Source organism: Ursus maritimus, unplaced genomic scaffold (genome assembly GCF_017311325.1).
Source record: "Ursus maritimus isolate PB19 unplaced genomic scaffold, ASM1731132v1 scaffold_6, whole genome shotgun sequence".
NCBI classification, from domain to species: Eukaryota; Metazoa; Chordata; class Mammalia; order Carnivora; family Ursidae; genus Ursus; species Ursus maritimus.
The window spans coordinates 20370261-20386155 of record NW_024426774.1 but is presented as its reverse complement, the minus strand read 5'-3'; the positions used below and the strand labels follow the sequence as shown (position 1 = coordinate 20386155).

At 54.6% G+C, this 15895-nt stretch overlaps 1 protein-coding gene across 3 annotated transcripts in view; it reads left to right on the top strand.

Moving 5' to 3' along the window:
- Positions 1-15895, top strand: part of OTOF (otoferlin) — a 91179-nt gene that overhangs the window by 23613 nt on the left and 51671 nt on the right. For all 3 annotated transcript variants that reach the window (XM_040622999.1, XM_040622997.1, XM_040622998.1), the window contains exons 3-4: positions 6720-6808; positions 14651-14750. In XM_040622999.1, the coding sequence (XP_040478933.1) occupies positions 6720-6808; positions 14651-14750 (189 nt within the window). The remainder of the gene's footprint in view (positions 1-6719; positions 6809-14650; positions 14751-15895) is intronic.

Genomic DNA, 15895 nt, shown 5'->3' with positions numbered 1-15895 from the left:
TGTGCCAGGCCAGTAGCTAGCAAAAGCCCCTGCCCTGGGGGAACGAGAGCAGTCGCCGGGAGTCCACCCCAAGCCAGTCTGATTTGGCTCTAAGCCAGGCCTCCGTGGACCGGCCTCCACAGGCGAGGCCACAGCAGCAACAGAACTTGTAGGAATAAGTAGAAGAGCAGCTGTTCTATCCCAAGCACCTCGTGTGTGGCAGGAGGGGCTGAGAGCTTCACGCAAGTGTTATAACTCACTGGGTCAGTATCCTTCCAGGTGATAAGGAGCCACAATCAGGATTTGAACCCAAGTCTATCTGATTCCAGAGCCTCCAGTCACTTGCAAAGTGAACCTGCCCTCAAGGGGCTCAGTCCAGTGGGGAGATGGACCCAGTATAGACAAAGATGGACCACGGGGTGGGGAGGCCAGGGGCTGACCTCACCTTCCCACTTCACTTGTACCTGGAAGTCATGGGCTGTGAGCTCTGTGAGGCCAGGAAGGCACCTGTTTGCTTCATCAATGGCTGGGCACCCAGCACAGGACACAGGAAATATTGCCAAGTGAAAGAATGAACAAAAGAATGAACCCAACTTGAGTCTCGGGTCTTTAAATTCCCAAGACACTCTCTTTCCATCGCATTCTAAAGCTTTGCGGCATATTCCAGTTTCCCCCCCAAATCTGAAGGACTGTCCCTTTAAGTTCATCATCTTGCTAATTAAGGATGGTTCCAGACCTAGTCAGTGACGAAGCTCAGGATAATCCAGGGCATTCTCCAGACCGCATCAGGGAAACTTTTCCGTGGGTCCTAGATCTCTGAGGCTGATAGGATGCAGAACTCTGCCGCCCTGGCCAGCACATGCCAGGTCAGGGCCAAGCCGTGAGCGGGCGATCTAGGTCACAGCTCCACATTCCCTGGGATCCTGAGACCTCTCCTCCCAAGAAAGGTCCTCCTCTCCTCCTCCTGCCCCTAACACTGGCCACCTTACTTCTGTCAATGTTCCTATCACGGGCAGCAATTCCAGGTCTGTGTGTGTGTCTCCAGAACTATCCAGGAGCTCCAGTAAAACTAGGAAACACCCCTGCATTCTGTACTGCCCAAAGTGCCGTGTACAAAGCCTGGCACAAGGAGATGCTCAGCAAACCCTGAAGGTGCTCAGAAAACATTTGCCCCTGAATGGGGCTTGCTGGCTGGTGACATCCTGAGTGGCAGTGTTTGGCTTAGCTACAATCTGTGTCCCCCAGAGTGTGTGGAGGCTGACATGGCGTGGAATCTTAAATGCTGTGTGGATTCCCTTGGGCCAGTCTCTGGGCCACCAATGTTCAAAGAACTTCTGAAATAGAAGGCACAACTTTCAACTTTCAGAGAGGCCCTTTGTTCCCAGAAGTCTCCTGCAGTCCCTGCAGTGCCATCCCCCAGAATGCCAGGCCTTGCCCTGGCTCCTGGCACTAACAATACAGGAAGAATCACTATCATAAGCCGTCATGTTGGTCACCCTCTTACCCTGGGCAGGGCTCTGTGTCAGGTTCTGCGCTTTACCAGCTTCGCGATCACCCCAAGAAGCAGTACTATGACCGTCACCCTCACTTTATAGAAGAGTAAGCTGAGGTGTGGAGAGGTGAACTAGCCCACCCGAGCTCACCTGCCAGCAGCCCAGGCAGCCATTTGAGGCCCATTTGTTGAATGTCTACTGTGTGCTGGGCCCTGTGCCAGGTGTAGGGAGACCTCTGTGAACAAGACAAAACTGGGCCTGTCCACTCTTCTCCTGCTCTGAGCTGCTCTGAGAGCAATGCTCAAACTGTCCTTGCAGTTCTTGGGGTGACAGAGGAAGCGGGAGCAAAGCATCGGTGTGTGGAGAGGCAAGGCCTGGGGCATGGAGCCCAGCTCTGCCACTGACGTCAGCCTCCCGGACATGAGTCTGATTCTTAGACAGACAGCATGGGGGAATGTCACAGTCATCTAGTGCTGTGGAACAAACCACCCCATTCTCCCCATTTTAGGGTTTCTCGTGATTCTGTGGGTTGGCTGGGCTCAGCTGGCCGGTTCCTCTGCAACCAGCTGGGAGCACAGTCGGTGCTGACCGTTGTCTGGAGCACTTGGGTCTCCCCGTGGCCTCGTGTTCTCCAGGACCTCTCTCTACACGCTCTCTCCAGCACGGTAGCTTTGACTTCTGTACCTGGTCATTGACTTCTGAGAGGGCCTGGCTTTTACCTCAACTACTAAGCTACATTACCACTTACTAGCTGAATTACCTTGGGCAAATCCGCTCTGAGCCTCAGTTCCCTCATCTGCAAAGTGGGGATTAAATTATATACTATGTGTAAAGTGTGGAGCCAAGCCTGGCACATGGTCAGCACTCAATAAATAAATGTTCTCCTCGCTGTCAATCTAGAAGGATTGTAAGAGCCACAGACCCCTCTGAGATTCAGCCTCAGCTAATCTCCCTGGCTTCAGGAGAGGGTGCAGACTGCGAGTTCAAGCCCTGAGCTAAGAGTCAGGAGACTTGAGTTCTGATCCTGCCTCCGCCACCAACGCTGTGTGTCCCGCAACACTTCTCACACCCGCCACCTCCCCATGTACAAAAGAAGCACATCTTAGCCGCGTTGCTGTGAGCCTGGGTTATCCGCAGAAAGCGCTCTGAGAAGTACCGCATTCTACCCAGACATGCATTCGACACACGTCAGTACACATCACCCCAGCTGGTAGAAAGGAAGTAACACAAAACATGAGAAGACAATGAGCAATAACGTTTTTTTCTGGTAAAAGAGAAACGGGACATCAATAGGCAAGGCAGAAGAGGTGGTCAGAGAGTGATGGAGGGAGCAGGAGAGGCAGTGGAGGGTCAGCGAGGGGTGAGGGTCAGCCCCAGACGGGTAGAAAGTCCCCACAAGGAAAAGCAAAATAAAACAAGATAAGTCATGCCTCTAATTTCTGCGGTGTTGTATCGCTTACAAAACCCTCCGGTGTGATCTCACTGGGTTCTTTGAACAGCCCCAAGAGGGAGGTATGGTCACCCTCATTTTATCCACGAGCTCAGGCACCGTGACAGGGGCCTGCAATCCCAAAGCTAAGTCGCGTCAGAGCCAGGGCTGTACCTCTGAGCTGTCAGAGGAGCTAAGAGAGTGACAGAGGGTGTGTCCTTCAGAAACCGGGGAGAGAGGGCCTTGCGTGATCTGCTCACCGCCCTTCCCGAGCTCAGGAGGTATTTGCTGACTGCAGGACGGCAGCAGTGGTAGGGATCGGGCTGGAAAAGCTGCACAGGCCACAGCGGGGGACTCTGGGCCCTGGTAGGGCCTTCTCCCTTCTCGGGATACCGGCTGCAAAGCCGGTCGTGTCCCACCTCGTGGCGGGTGGGGGACGGAGAGGAAGCTGGAGCTTGACTTCCGTGGGAGGGTCCTTCCGGTGCGCAGGCGTCCTCAGACCCGGAAGCACGTGCAGGCACCTGGCAGTTCCCCCACCCCACGCCCGGACCCCCCCCAGAGATGCAGTGTCATCGGTCTCAAATGCAGCCTGGGCCCAGGGATTGTTAAAAGCTTCTGGAAGTGATTCTGAGGTGTAGGCAGGATGGATAACCACTGAGAGAGGAACAGAGACCGAGCCCCCCCCACCACCCGAGAGAAACTTGATGAAGGTTGGAAAGGAGGCGGTAAGGAGAAGAAAGCAGGGCAGCCCGCAGAGGAGAACAGAGGAGGGGGGTGGGCAAGGGAGGTAGAGAGGTGAGGGGCAGGAGCAAGCAAGGAGGGGAGTCAGAGGCACAAGCTGGCGGACTCCCTCACGACTAGTCTCCTCTTCGCACACGGGAGCCCCTGGGACGGCCTTAGTCCCAGACATCCACGGTCACTGGCCCCTGATCCCAGCCTCACTGTCCCCACCTCCTGGAGCTCCTTCCCGGAAACACTACATGTGATGCATTCTGGAAAAGGCCCCCCGGGCGGTGCATTCCTGCGGGGTCTCCTGTGCCGGCAGCACGCCCGGACCCCCCACGCTCTGCTCAGGGCATGGGCCCATGGAGACCCCTCAGTATTCCTGTCACCCTCCTGGCCCGTAAATGGCACCCCAGTCACCAGGCAAGTCAGTGCCTGACGGTGAGCAGAAACAACTTCTGCTGATCCTTTGTGTTCACGTCATTAATGTCACTGCTCAGGACCCCTTCCTGTCATGGTGCCACTGCCACAGTGACCTCCTTTTTCCTCCTAATCTTCCTCTCCTTCCAAAGTCAAGACCCCACCCGCACACCCTCAGGTGGAGCCAACACCCACCCTCTTCATCCCACGAAAACCGAATCTCAGGGGCTCCCCAGGCCTCGCCCCTCGGCGCTGTGGCTGGTGAGCTGGGCCTTCACGAGCTAGCTTATTTCCCTGCAGCTCGATTAAAAGCAACTTCATTAAGAAAGCCACACACTGGGCCGCACTGGAAGCGTGCAGGCAGCAGGAGCAAAAGCTGCTTAACGAGGCCGGTGGGCCGGGGTGGGCTGCCCGCTCATCCTGCCCTTCTGTGCCCATGGCCTCTGAAGTCCTCCCAGGCCCTGCTCTGAACGCTCTCCCTCCCCGGCCTCCACCCCTTCTCTTTCTGCTGCTTCTTCCTCTCTCATCTGCCCACTCCAGCTGAACCCTCCCTGGGACTGAAGAGAGCGACATGAGGCCGTTGTCCTGAGACAGGCCCTGCCCACACTGGGCAGCGACCTACCAAGCTGGCCCAGCGCCCCCCAAGCCTCTGGGCCCCCAGTCTGGGAGAAGGAAGCTTTAGAATGGCTGGCAGGGCCAGCTCCCAGAGACCCCCCAGGGCCTTCTTGGCCACCAACACCAGAGTTCCCTGAATCATGTTCCTTCTGAGAGGCCTGGCTTCCCTGTGTGTGAAACAGAGAACACGGGAGCAGCCTCTTGGGTTGGAGTAAAGACTAAATGAATTACTGCATCTAAACCACTCAGCCCCCTGCATAATGAAACGCTCTCTACAAATGGCAGCTATTATTAACATTACTATCGTTATTATTACTATTGAGCAGTCTGGATGGGGTGGGGTAAAGAAATGAAACAAATTTAGAAGTCACTGCCTTCCACTTGTTTGGTCAAAATCCCCGTCGATACCATCTCTTAGCGGCATCGTGAGCAGAGCCCCGAGCTTTCTGGTCATCTTCCGTTATTCACAGTCCAGTCCAGGAAGGTTTGCTATTCCAGCCCGGCATCTTCTTTGTGCCCAGGGCCTGGACTCCTCGCTTCTGTCGGGCTTGTGGCTCCAGACATGGAGTGGGACAGGGTCGCCTGCTCTGGCCCTCCGCATCCCCTACCCGCTCCAGCCCGGGGTGGGGGACATGGTCTGATTCTGGGGGGCACTGCCATGGGCGTGGCCCCTCCCTGTGGTGTGGCAACCTCTCTGGTGAGCTCCAGCCAGCTCTGGAAGCTGTCAGTACGGCCGGCCTGCAAACGCTGTCTCATAGAGCACCGTGTGTGTGTGGGGGGGGTTCCTCTGGGGAACCTGAGCAGCTCCCACACGGTAAGGATTCCCAGCCAAGGACCCCTGACTCCACCCCACCTCAGCTCCTGCCACGGGGGACATAGCCCCACAGCCTCACCCAAGCGGAGGACCCCTCCCCTAAGCGGAGGACCCCTCCCCTGGAGGGCAGGCTTGGGTGGAGTGGCAGCAGGCTTGCTGAACCTGGCTCCCCTTCACAGCACCCCCGGCCCCACAGAGCGGAAACCGCATACTTGACGCACCTAGTGGTGGCGTGTCAGGCTCCTTATGGCCACTGCCCTTGCCCAGGACGGCCTCTCCCTAGAGGCCTGGGGACCAGACCAGTTAGCCCCTGCCCAGGCAGATGTCCTTTCCTGTAGGTGTGTCAACCTCTCTGAGCAATTCTCCTAGGAAGGGGCCACAAAAACACTGGGCCTGGGATATGACTGTTGCCATTGTTCCCTTCCGCAGTCGTCTTTCCACCCTAGGAAAGAGCGCTGGGGTGGTGGTTGGGGGTAGCAGGCCTTAGAGGAAGCCCTATGCAGGTGCCTGGTTCTGCCTGTTGGCAGCTTTCTTTAGAGGATGGGGTACTTAGCACCACTAGTCTCTATTTTGGGCCCTACTTGCCTTTTCTAGGGCATCAGGAAAAATCCCACTCAAATTCCTACTCATCATTATTATCGATTTAATAATGAAGCCAAGATAGAAGTGGTGAGGGTAAATTTAGAAATAGTGTGCTGGAAACGGACCACCCCTCCTCTGTGGGTCTGACCCTAATAACACTAAACAGCTCAAGTCTGTCCCCAAAGAACATTGCCAGTGTGAGGGGTGATTCGACCTGAATGGGGGGGCCCAGGACCGGCCAGCATGATTGTGGCAGGAGAGAGCTGGAAGCTTACAATTCCACTCAGCACACAGCAAAAACCAAGCCCATGCCCACAATCCTTGCTGTTACCCTGGAGCCCACTCCATCCTGGCTGCACCACCCACTCCTAGTGCACCCCAGGAATTGGGCTGAGAGTCTGAAGTCCTGGTTAGCCCTAGGTTCTTGCACTCACCCTACCACCTTGGGTAGGTCCCTGGATCTCTCTGAGCACCATCTTTGAAAGAGAAATGGGTCACAATGCCCATGTTACAAGGGAGTGGTTAGAATTATATGAGATTCTAGGTGTGAACCTTATCCCCGTGGAGCACTGTGTGGATGTGGAGGGCCACCTTACCAGGGATCCGTCTCCTACTCATACCCTGTCATTTCCACCTAAGGCCACAGCTGTCTCTCTTTCCCTAGACCTTCCGGTGGCCGGTGGCCAGCAGCCTCGACAGCAGTGAGATACTCGAGATTCAGATCTTCAACTACAGCAAAGTCTTCAGCAACAAGTAAGTGTGGGGTGGAAGAGGTGGGGCCTGAAGGGGCTGGGGGCCTGCCCTGCTTCTTGGGCTACCCTGTCCTTTGAGCGTAAAAGGGGACTCATACCCCCAGCCTACCCTGGATTGACTGTCGCAGACCCCCCTCCTTGCTCGCTCATGTTGTCCTCAGAGCCCCTCAGCCTCCCAGCCAGTGTCAGCCAAGAACACCCTACCCTCCCATTCGCTCCTTCTGTCCCCAGCGCCCTCTCAGCTTCCTGTCCCCTTCTTCAAGTCTTCTGCTTGATACCGTCCTGGGTGACAGTTTCCCAGCAGAGTAATTAACAGAATGGCTGATAATGTACTCCAACAGACCATCTGCAGCCTTGAGGGCGAACTTCCCACACCCAGGGAGGATGAGAAGCTCTGAGGCGGTTTGGTGCAGTGGTTCGGGCATCAGGAAAGCCTGATCTCAGATTCCGAGCTCATTCATCTAGTGTGACCCTGAGCTGGTTTCATAACCTCTCTGAGTTCAGTGTACTCACCTGTAGAAAGCGTAGGTATTTACCTCGAAGGAAGCTATGAGAATTAAATGAGATAGATATCCATACATGCGTTCATTCTTCCAGGTGTTTACTAAGTGCCTACTGTGTGTCAGGCACTGAACCGGGTGCTGAGGAGAGCAAGTGCCTCCCCTCACGGAGCTTGCATTCTTCAGCAAAGCACACCTACCAGTGAGCACTACCACTACTAAGGGTTCAGTAGAAGGAGTTCCTGTCCATCTCTCTGGGCAACGAGCAGAATTCAGGATGATTTGAACAGTCTGAAATGATGGCTAAACATAATAAATGTAAAATCTCATTTGGACATTCAAAACCAGTTGCTTTTACACCAGCTCGAGGGGGTCATGGCTGAAGAGCAAGATGTCCAGAAAAGCATGGGGATGTTACTCAGTGAGAGTGCAGTATTACTCAATAGTGGGAGGAGACTACAAACGAAAGAAGAGCTGGCCTAATCCTAGCTCGTATTAATAGAAGTAGAACAATCAGGGCAGGAGAGGTGAGGGATGAAGCTTCCATTGTCCTCATGCTGGTTGGAGAGAATACCAGTAGGCAGCTCCTTGGGTTGCCCAGACCTCCCAAATGTCAATACATTTCTTTATATAATATTAAAAAATCATATTAGTTAATTTCATCAGAACCATTCTTATCATTGGGAAGTTGTCAAACTCAAAGGTGGATATAAGTTCTCTAAAATTCTTATTTTCACTTGAAAGCTTGAAGGAGAAGGACTTTAAGTCTGACGAGTGGATGAAAACCTCAAGGAGAAACTCACAGAGGACATGTCCACCCATCCATATATCTGTCCTTCCATCCATCCATCCATCCTTCCATCCGTTCATCCTTCCATCCATCCTTCTGTCCATCCTTCTATCCATTCATCCTTCCTTCTATTCATCCTTCCTTCCATCTATCCTTCCATCCATCCTTCTGTCCGTTCATCCATCTCTCCATCCATCCATCCATGCATGCATCCACTCTTCCAATCACTCATCAGATATTCACTGAGCAAGTATTCTGTACAAGGCAGATACTGCGCTAGTCACTGGAGGTACTGAAATGAGAGATTAAGTCGCTGTGCCTGTCCCTGAAGAAAGTTTCCTGCCATTTGGAAGAGGAAAGAGAGATGTGTGCCCAGAGGCAGGACCAGGACCAGGCTTCATTGCTGGCAGACAGTAGACAGCTGAAAGGTAGCCAGAGCTCTCCAACCAATGAGATGTTGGAAAGTAGTGAACTCCCCATCACTGGGAGAGGGAGTGGATCACAATGTTGTGGAGGGGATTTGTGAATGGGGATTTTTTTTAATGTTTTTTTATTACATTATGTCAGTCACCATACAGTACATCCCTGGTTTCCGATGTAAAGCTCGATGATTCATTAGTTGCGTATAACACCCAGTGCACCATGCAATACGTGCCCTCCTTACTACCCATCACCGGTCTATCCCATTCCCCCACCCCCCTCCCTTCTGAAACCCTCAGTTTATTTCTCAGAGTCCGTAGTCTCTCATGCTTCATTCCCCCTTCTGATTACCCCCCCTTTCTTTATCCCTTTCTTCCCCTACCGATCTTCCTAGTTCTTATGTTCCATAGATGAGAGAAATCATATGATAATTGTCTTTCTCTGCTTGACTTATTTCACTTAGCATTATCTCCTCCAGTGCCGTCCATGTTGCAGCAAGTGTTGAGAACTCGTTCTTTCTGATAGCTGAGTAATATGCCATTGTATATATGGACCACAGCTTCTTAATCCAGTCATCTATTGAAGGGCATCTCGGCTCCTTCCATGATTTAGCTATTGTGGATAATGCTGCTATGAACATTGGGGTGCATATGGCCCTTCTCTTCACTACGTCTGCATCTTTGGGGTAAATACCCAATAGTGCAATGGCTGGGTCATAGGGTAGCTCAATTTTTAACTTTTTAAGGGACCTCCACACTGTTTTCCAGAGTGGCTGCACCAACCTGCGTGAATGGGGATTTTTGAATTGGGTCGAACCACACAGGCTTCAAGGATTCTGTGGTTTTTATTGAGAACTCACAACATCTCAGCTGAGCATGGGGTGTGGGAATTTAGGCCTGCTAGCAGGGCCACAAGAGAAGATGTTCAGGGCAGAGAAGGCACCCCTTGGCCTTTTGGGGTATCACATCATTCAGGCAGCTGCTATAGTATCCACAAGAGAAGTTAGTGAGACACCTCACCAGGCACCCCCAAGATGAAGCAAAACCTTCTTCCCTCGGGTGAGAGATTGGGTGAACTGTGAGGATAGGAGAAACAGGAGCAGAAGGGCCCACACACACACTGAAGTGGGTGTGGAAAAGGAAGAACTGGAAGCTGTGGGCCAGGGGAGGCATCCAGGCACCCCAGCAGGGAACCACAGGCAGATGTCAGAGCTTCCAGAAGCCTCAGAGCCCAGCCAGTGCAACCCTCGCTGCGTAGATGGGGAAACTGTGTCTCAGAGAGCCTACTGAGGCCACTAGACAGTGACATGGCTGGGGCTAGGATGCCTGTTTTCCTTCTCTCATTCCCAGAAAACCGGGGCATGTGAGCAGTGATCATGGACACCACTGACATGATCGAGATTGATAGTTCTTTACAGTGAAAGCCACTAAACAGTCACCGAAATGCTGGAAACCCTTGGAAACATCAAAACTCTTGCTATAAACAAATCAGAAGTATTTGTTAAATTGGGAAATTGAATACCATCCCAGTGAATACACTGAAACTTCAGGCTTCAGTTAGTTCTGAAACGCCAACAAGAGAGAGACAGAGCAAGGGAGTTCCTAACCGAATCCTTCCCTTCTTACTCTCTCCCCACCCTCTCTGCTCCACCCAAGAGGAGGCAGGAAACCCCTCCAGGGGAGGTCTGGTCTGGTGGGAAAGGGTCCACTCATTTTCTTGGAAAGGATGGGGAAAAGGAGTGGCCATCCCATGAGGAACACAAGGCCCATCCTGACACAGGCCAGCTTGGGGGTTGGAGTGGGAGGGTAGCGTGCTCGAAGTGAAGTGGGGCTCAGGTCTCCCCACCCTGGAGTCACCAGGCTCCTTCTCATGGGGCAGCTGAGCTGAGGGGGAGGTTCTGGGGTTTGCACTGGGCTTGACAGCCCGCAAAGCCACATCTGCCCCTTGGGACAGTGCCTGGCCCCTAGCAGGCCCCCAATTACTTTGTGGAATGAATGAATGAATAAATGTCCCATGGGGTCAGGAGGCAGAGGGTGTGCAGGGTGGAAGGGTCTGGAAGCAGAAATCCAAATGATCCTTCTTCTCTGAAAAGTGCAGGGCACTCTGAGGTGAGAGCCAAGTCACATGATTGATGCATTTGGGGAAACTGAGGTAAAGGAAGCTGGTATGAGAAACAGAATTTATGGGTCTGATCTCACTACCCCCTATCTCAGAGAAAGAGACTTGTTCTAGAAGCAGAGGGTGGCTTGGGAACTGGCCCCTTCTCCAGTGGTGGTAGGGGCTGCCAGGAGGAAGCGAGTCCTGGTCAGGCACGAGGAGACCCCAGGTCTGCCCAGCCTGCCTTGAATGAGGTCCTCCTTCAGGAACCTCCTGTGAGGACAAGGTGTCAGGTCCAGAGGATCTTGTGTGTCCCCCTTTCCCTGTCCAGAACTGTTGATGGGGAACAGCCTGATGCAAGTGCCAGCCTCCTGGGACTTCTGAATAATTCAGGAGCCAGGAGAGCAGTGGAGGCCTAGCCAGGCCTTGGGCACTTGACACGGGCTCCCAGGGGAAAGCAATGAATTATTGACAGGTCCTGGTGCCGGGTTGCCGCTCTATTGTGGTCAGTCTCTGAGCCCATCCATGCCTGAGGCCCCTTCCCTGCTTCCCCTGCTCAGCCTACCTGGCCACTCTGCGGGGGCCAGTCCAGCCTCCTGGGTGACTGTGGGCCCTGTAGGGGGTGCCCTCTTTGTGATGGGTAACTTCCATGGGCCACATAAGGGAGGCTATCAGAGGACAGAAAGTCAGGTCCCAGCCCCTTCAACTAACTTGGGGAAACAGGCCCAGCAAGGGTCCTTGCCCAGGATTACACAGCAAGGGCAGGGCAGAGCTGGTCTTCAGCTCAGACCTCCTGACCCCTAGGCCAGCATCCTTCCCAGAGGATGAACGGCCTCCCATCTCCACTTTCCAAAGAAAGGACCCTGCTGTCCAAGGGCTTATGAGCTCATCCTGCCTGGTCACCCGGGCCAGCCTCCCTCCCAGGCAGCTTTTCCATGCTTACCCACCCAGAGGAAAAAAGGCAGCAGGCAGACCTCCCTGAGTTTGCAGCCAGGCTAGACAAGGGCAGCCAGGGTAGACAGGGAGTCACCCCACAGGTCAGAGCTAGGGCTCCCTGCACCAGCTCCCTCCCCAAAGAATGTCTACGGAGGGGGCTGGGCCGTGGCATTCTGTGGGAAGCAGTATCAGGACACTTGCTTTAAAGCTGTGGGGAAACTATGAGGAGTAAAAGCCCCCTAAGCCACCCCCTGGGTCCCAGGGTCCTAGCCCCACCCTCTGGGCCCCAGACAGACCCTGGCTCTGTGAGGCTATGCATCTGCCCCCAGAGCCTGCCCTGCACTGAAGACCAGCACAGCACGTGTGTGGGCCGTCCAGACAGTCATGGTGGGAGGAGGGGCGGGCCTCTGAGTGTGGCAGCCGCAGCCCAGCCGGGTTTCACTTGAATGCTCTCAGAGCAGGTAGTATCACCTCCTTCGAGGACATGGGGAAAAAAGCAAGGCTCAGAGAGATTGGAGAGCCACCCAAAGTCACACAGCTGCCTACAATCTGATGCCAGAGCCCAGCCTCTTTCTGCTCTCTATACTGCTCCTGTTAAGGATGGCATTTAGTCTGCATGTGGACAAGACTCAGACCAGGGCGTGCGGAGTAGGGAATTTGCCAGAAGGCGGATCACCATAGTAAGTGTGGTTAAAGCAGCGAGAGCAGCTGTGGAGTAGTGAGATGCCCGTCACAGAGTGTCTAGCAGGGGGCGGAGAGCACGGGTCAGGGAGGATGCTGAAGGGACTCTTCCTTAACAAAATGCTGGGCAAACCTTCCTCTCGGGCCCTCCAAGTCTAAGGTCTGAGACTGACCTCGGTAACCACCTGCAGGGGAGGAGAGGGAGGAGATGGCTCCATCCTGCCCCCTGGGGGTCTCTTGTCACATTCCAGCATCTCTGCAGATGCTTCCTCTGCTGTGCAAAGGGCAGCTTCCAGCAAAGACGGCCTGAGTGCCCATACTCAGCAGGGGCTCAGTGGGTCCTACTAGAACTAAAAGGGCCCGTTGGCAAAGGGCAGTAGTGGACAGAAATTCTCAAAGTGTGCTCGCCAGCCAGCATCATCAGCATTACCTGGAAACTTGTCAGAAATACCTATTCTCAGGCCCACCCCACTGAGGCATGAGACGCCAGGGCGGCAGGTGGGGCCAGCGGTGACCTGGAGCTGGCTCTTACCCGCTCCCAAGAGCAGATGGTGCCCATCTCTGGGAGTTCAGTGACCACACGTTGGAAGCCTGAAATTGGCCATGGCGGGAGTATTGGCCCCACAGAGGTCATCGGGAGCTCTGAGTCAGGACTGTCCTTCTCTCCCGGCCAGTTGTTAAACAGTTGCCAGCACCACTGTGGACGGGGAGGTCCCAGTCATTTATGTTTTCACAAGCCCTCCAGAAGATTCTATTTATCCTGAAGTTCAAAAACCACTGATTTAAAACCAAAAGGCCCGTGTATTTTCAGAACTATAGTCTGTTGTTAGAATGTCGACACGGCACCGAGGCTGCAAAGCCACCCGCCTCTTCGTGGCATAAAGACAAAACTGAGACTGAGCGGCAGCTGCTCTAGGTCCCCTGGCCCCCTGCCGGGACTTCTCTCCGGGCACGGCCCAAGCCGGGGGAGGCCAGGACGCCTCCAGGGAAGAGGCCTCCGCTGGGCAGGGTCCGCGAAGCACCCAGAAGCCTAGTCAGGCTTTCCCGTGGAGGAGTGGTATGAAGAGTCTTGCCCTCGGGGAGGCAGGACAGCTGGTAGATAAGGCTCTGAGCTTTGGGGGGAGGCAATTCATGTGTGTCCACTAGGGCTGCTCCCACCACTTCCTCCTCTCACACAGATGGGAGGCTTTTTTAAAAAACTGTATCCACCCTCTGTGCTCCTCAGGAGAGCACAGACATCCGACATGTCTGTTGAAATCAGAATTCGCCCCAAGCCTCACCTCGCTTGGATTTGCTGTTAGCTGCGTCCCTTCCTACTTTCTCGGACTCACCTTCCTCCTCTGTGAATCAAGGGCAGCACCGGTGACCCCAAGGCCCATTTGGCTCTCACACACTGTGGGTGCTCCCCTCAGTCTTTGCCGCTTCAACCAGAAATGGTTGAACGTTTTCATCTACCCCATGTGGAATCACTGTGTGAGAACATCTCTCTGAGTACCCTGTTCCTCCCTGAGCAATAACCTTCAACCGTAGGGTAAAATGAGGTTCAAATCAACTCAGTCAGCATTTATTAGGCACCCACTGTTGTTCATTAATTCAGCCAGCAGATATTGCGATCTCCTGTGTGCTGGAAATATCACATACAGGCTGGAAGTAGGACACATAGCTCCCCCACCCCTACCCCCGCCCCCGCTCTGGAGAGGCTCACAGCAGAGCGACACCCCTCGATACCCACCAGACTGCTTCTGGAGTGCTGACTATGTGCTCGGCGCTCTGAGGATCTCAGCCCTCGAAACAGCCGGAGAAGCGGGGATTATTGGCTCATCTTAGGAGAAGCCAGACTGAGAGAGCCGAGGTTGTCAGGGAGGCAGGTAACGGGCTGGTGTCAGAACCGGGCTTCAGGTCCCAGCCTCCAAAGTGCAGGACTGTGCTCTTCGTAGCACTGTGCTCCCCTCCTCTGCTGTCAGGTGGGAATTGGGGATCCCACAACCAGATGGGCCCTTGCCCTCAATGGGCTTATGGAATGCAGGTGCGAGCATTGTGGACTAATCCAGGGACCAGTGAGCCAATGGTGGTGGTGGTGGGTAGAGTGTGTCCAGGAACCTCTGGTCCTTCCCCAACAACCTCCACACTGGGCATCTGGGCAGGGACTCAGCTGAACCCCAACTCCATGTGCTCAAGGAACACAAGCCAGGGGGTACCCAGCCCCCATCTGGGGACATTCCCCCCAGGCTGTTCACTGCCCATGAGCTCTGCCAGGGAAATGGGTCTCACACGTACAACCGCTCACAGCTTACCCTAGAACTAAGCAAGCCCTCGGTCTCTCCAGCCCCCTCCCCAGCCAGTCACAGCCCCTTGGGATGTCAGTTCCTCACTGTGGCCTCTTCGTGTGGAACTGCCACGCCCCCTCTGCCATCCACAGGCTCATCGGGACCTTCCGCATGGTACTGCAGAAGGTGGTGGAGGAGAAGCACGTGGAGGTGACCGACACACTGATGGATGACAACAACGCTGTCATCAAGGTGGGTCTGCCCCAGAGAGTCCCTGGACTTGCCCTTTGTGGGGTTCCCCGGGGGCCTGCTTCACCTGCCTCCTCCCACGCATAACGTGTTCTGGGGGACACTCCTAATGGGTGGCGAGGTGAGGCAGGAGGGGGAACTCAATTCAGACCACCGGAGCCCCTCAGCCTGGGGGCCACCATCCCTGGTCACATCAAAAGGGCCACATTGGCTCAGTGTGGAAGGACATGAGGCTTGGAGTCAGCGCGGCTGGGCTCAGATCCCAGCACTGGCACATCCTAGCTGTGTGACTTGAGCAAGTAATTTACTCTGTCTGATACGTTAGGTAGGGTAAGCTGAAGTGTTGAGAAGATCAAAGGAGTTTATGGTAAAGCATCTTAACAGGACACCTAGCACAGTGAGGGTTCAGAAAATACGTGTACCTTCTCCTTCCCTGGGGAAGTCGAAGCCTGGGCATTCGGAAGCCTATGTGCCGAGCAAAGGCTGCCTGTGTGGTCGCAGGAGCAAGTCAATCCCCAAGCTGTGAGGAAAAGCAAGTACAGCTGGGAGACAGCCTGACACCCATGCAGGTTGAGGAAGGGACTAGAATGAGTCTTCCCTGTGCACCGGGGAGACACTAGAGCTGAAAGGAGGTAAGTGGCCCAAGGACCCAGAACAAGAAGCCCGGCCAGGATTCTCAGGTGCACAGACAGCCTGGGCCCGGGTTTGGGGCTCCACTTTCCCCCAGAGAAAGGCCCAGGGTGACCCCGAAGTCCCTCCTCCAGAACAGGAAGGCAGGTGTCAGATGAGCAGGAGGAAGTGCCAGCCCCGGGCCTCTGGAGGTGCCCAGGCCTCTTCTCCTGGGGGCTCAGCTCCTAGCACATCTCCAGCCTCAGGAGCGAGGGGCGGTCAGCCCTGCTCCTGAGGACAAGGGGGCGGCCTCTGCGCTGGGACCACTGAATGATCTGATTATGTACGTGGTGGACTCGAGAGCCCCTGCAGTCTAGACTCAACTGTCCAGGGTAGGCCCCCCACCTTGGGCACCAGGGAGGAGCAAAGTCAAGTGTAGCAGGACCAGGAGCCAGAACCCACGAAGTTGACTGGGTCTGTACTTCTCCATCTTTCTGAGCCTCGGTTTGCTTGTCTGCAAAATGGAGGTGTGGGGAGGA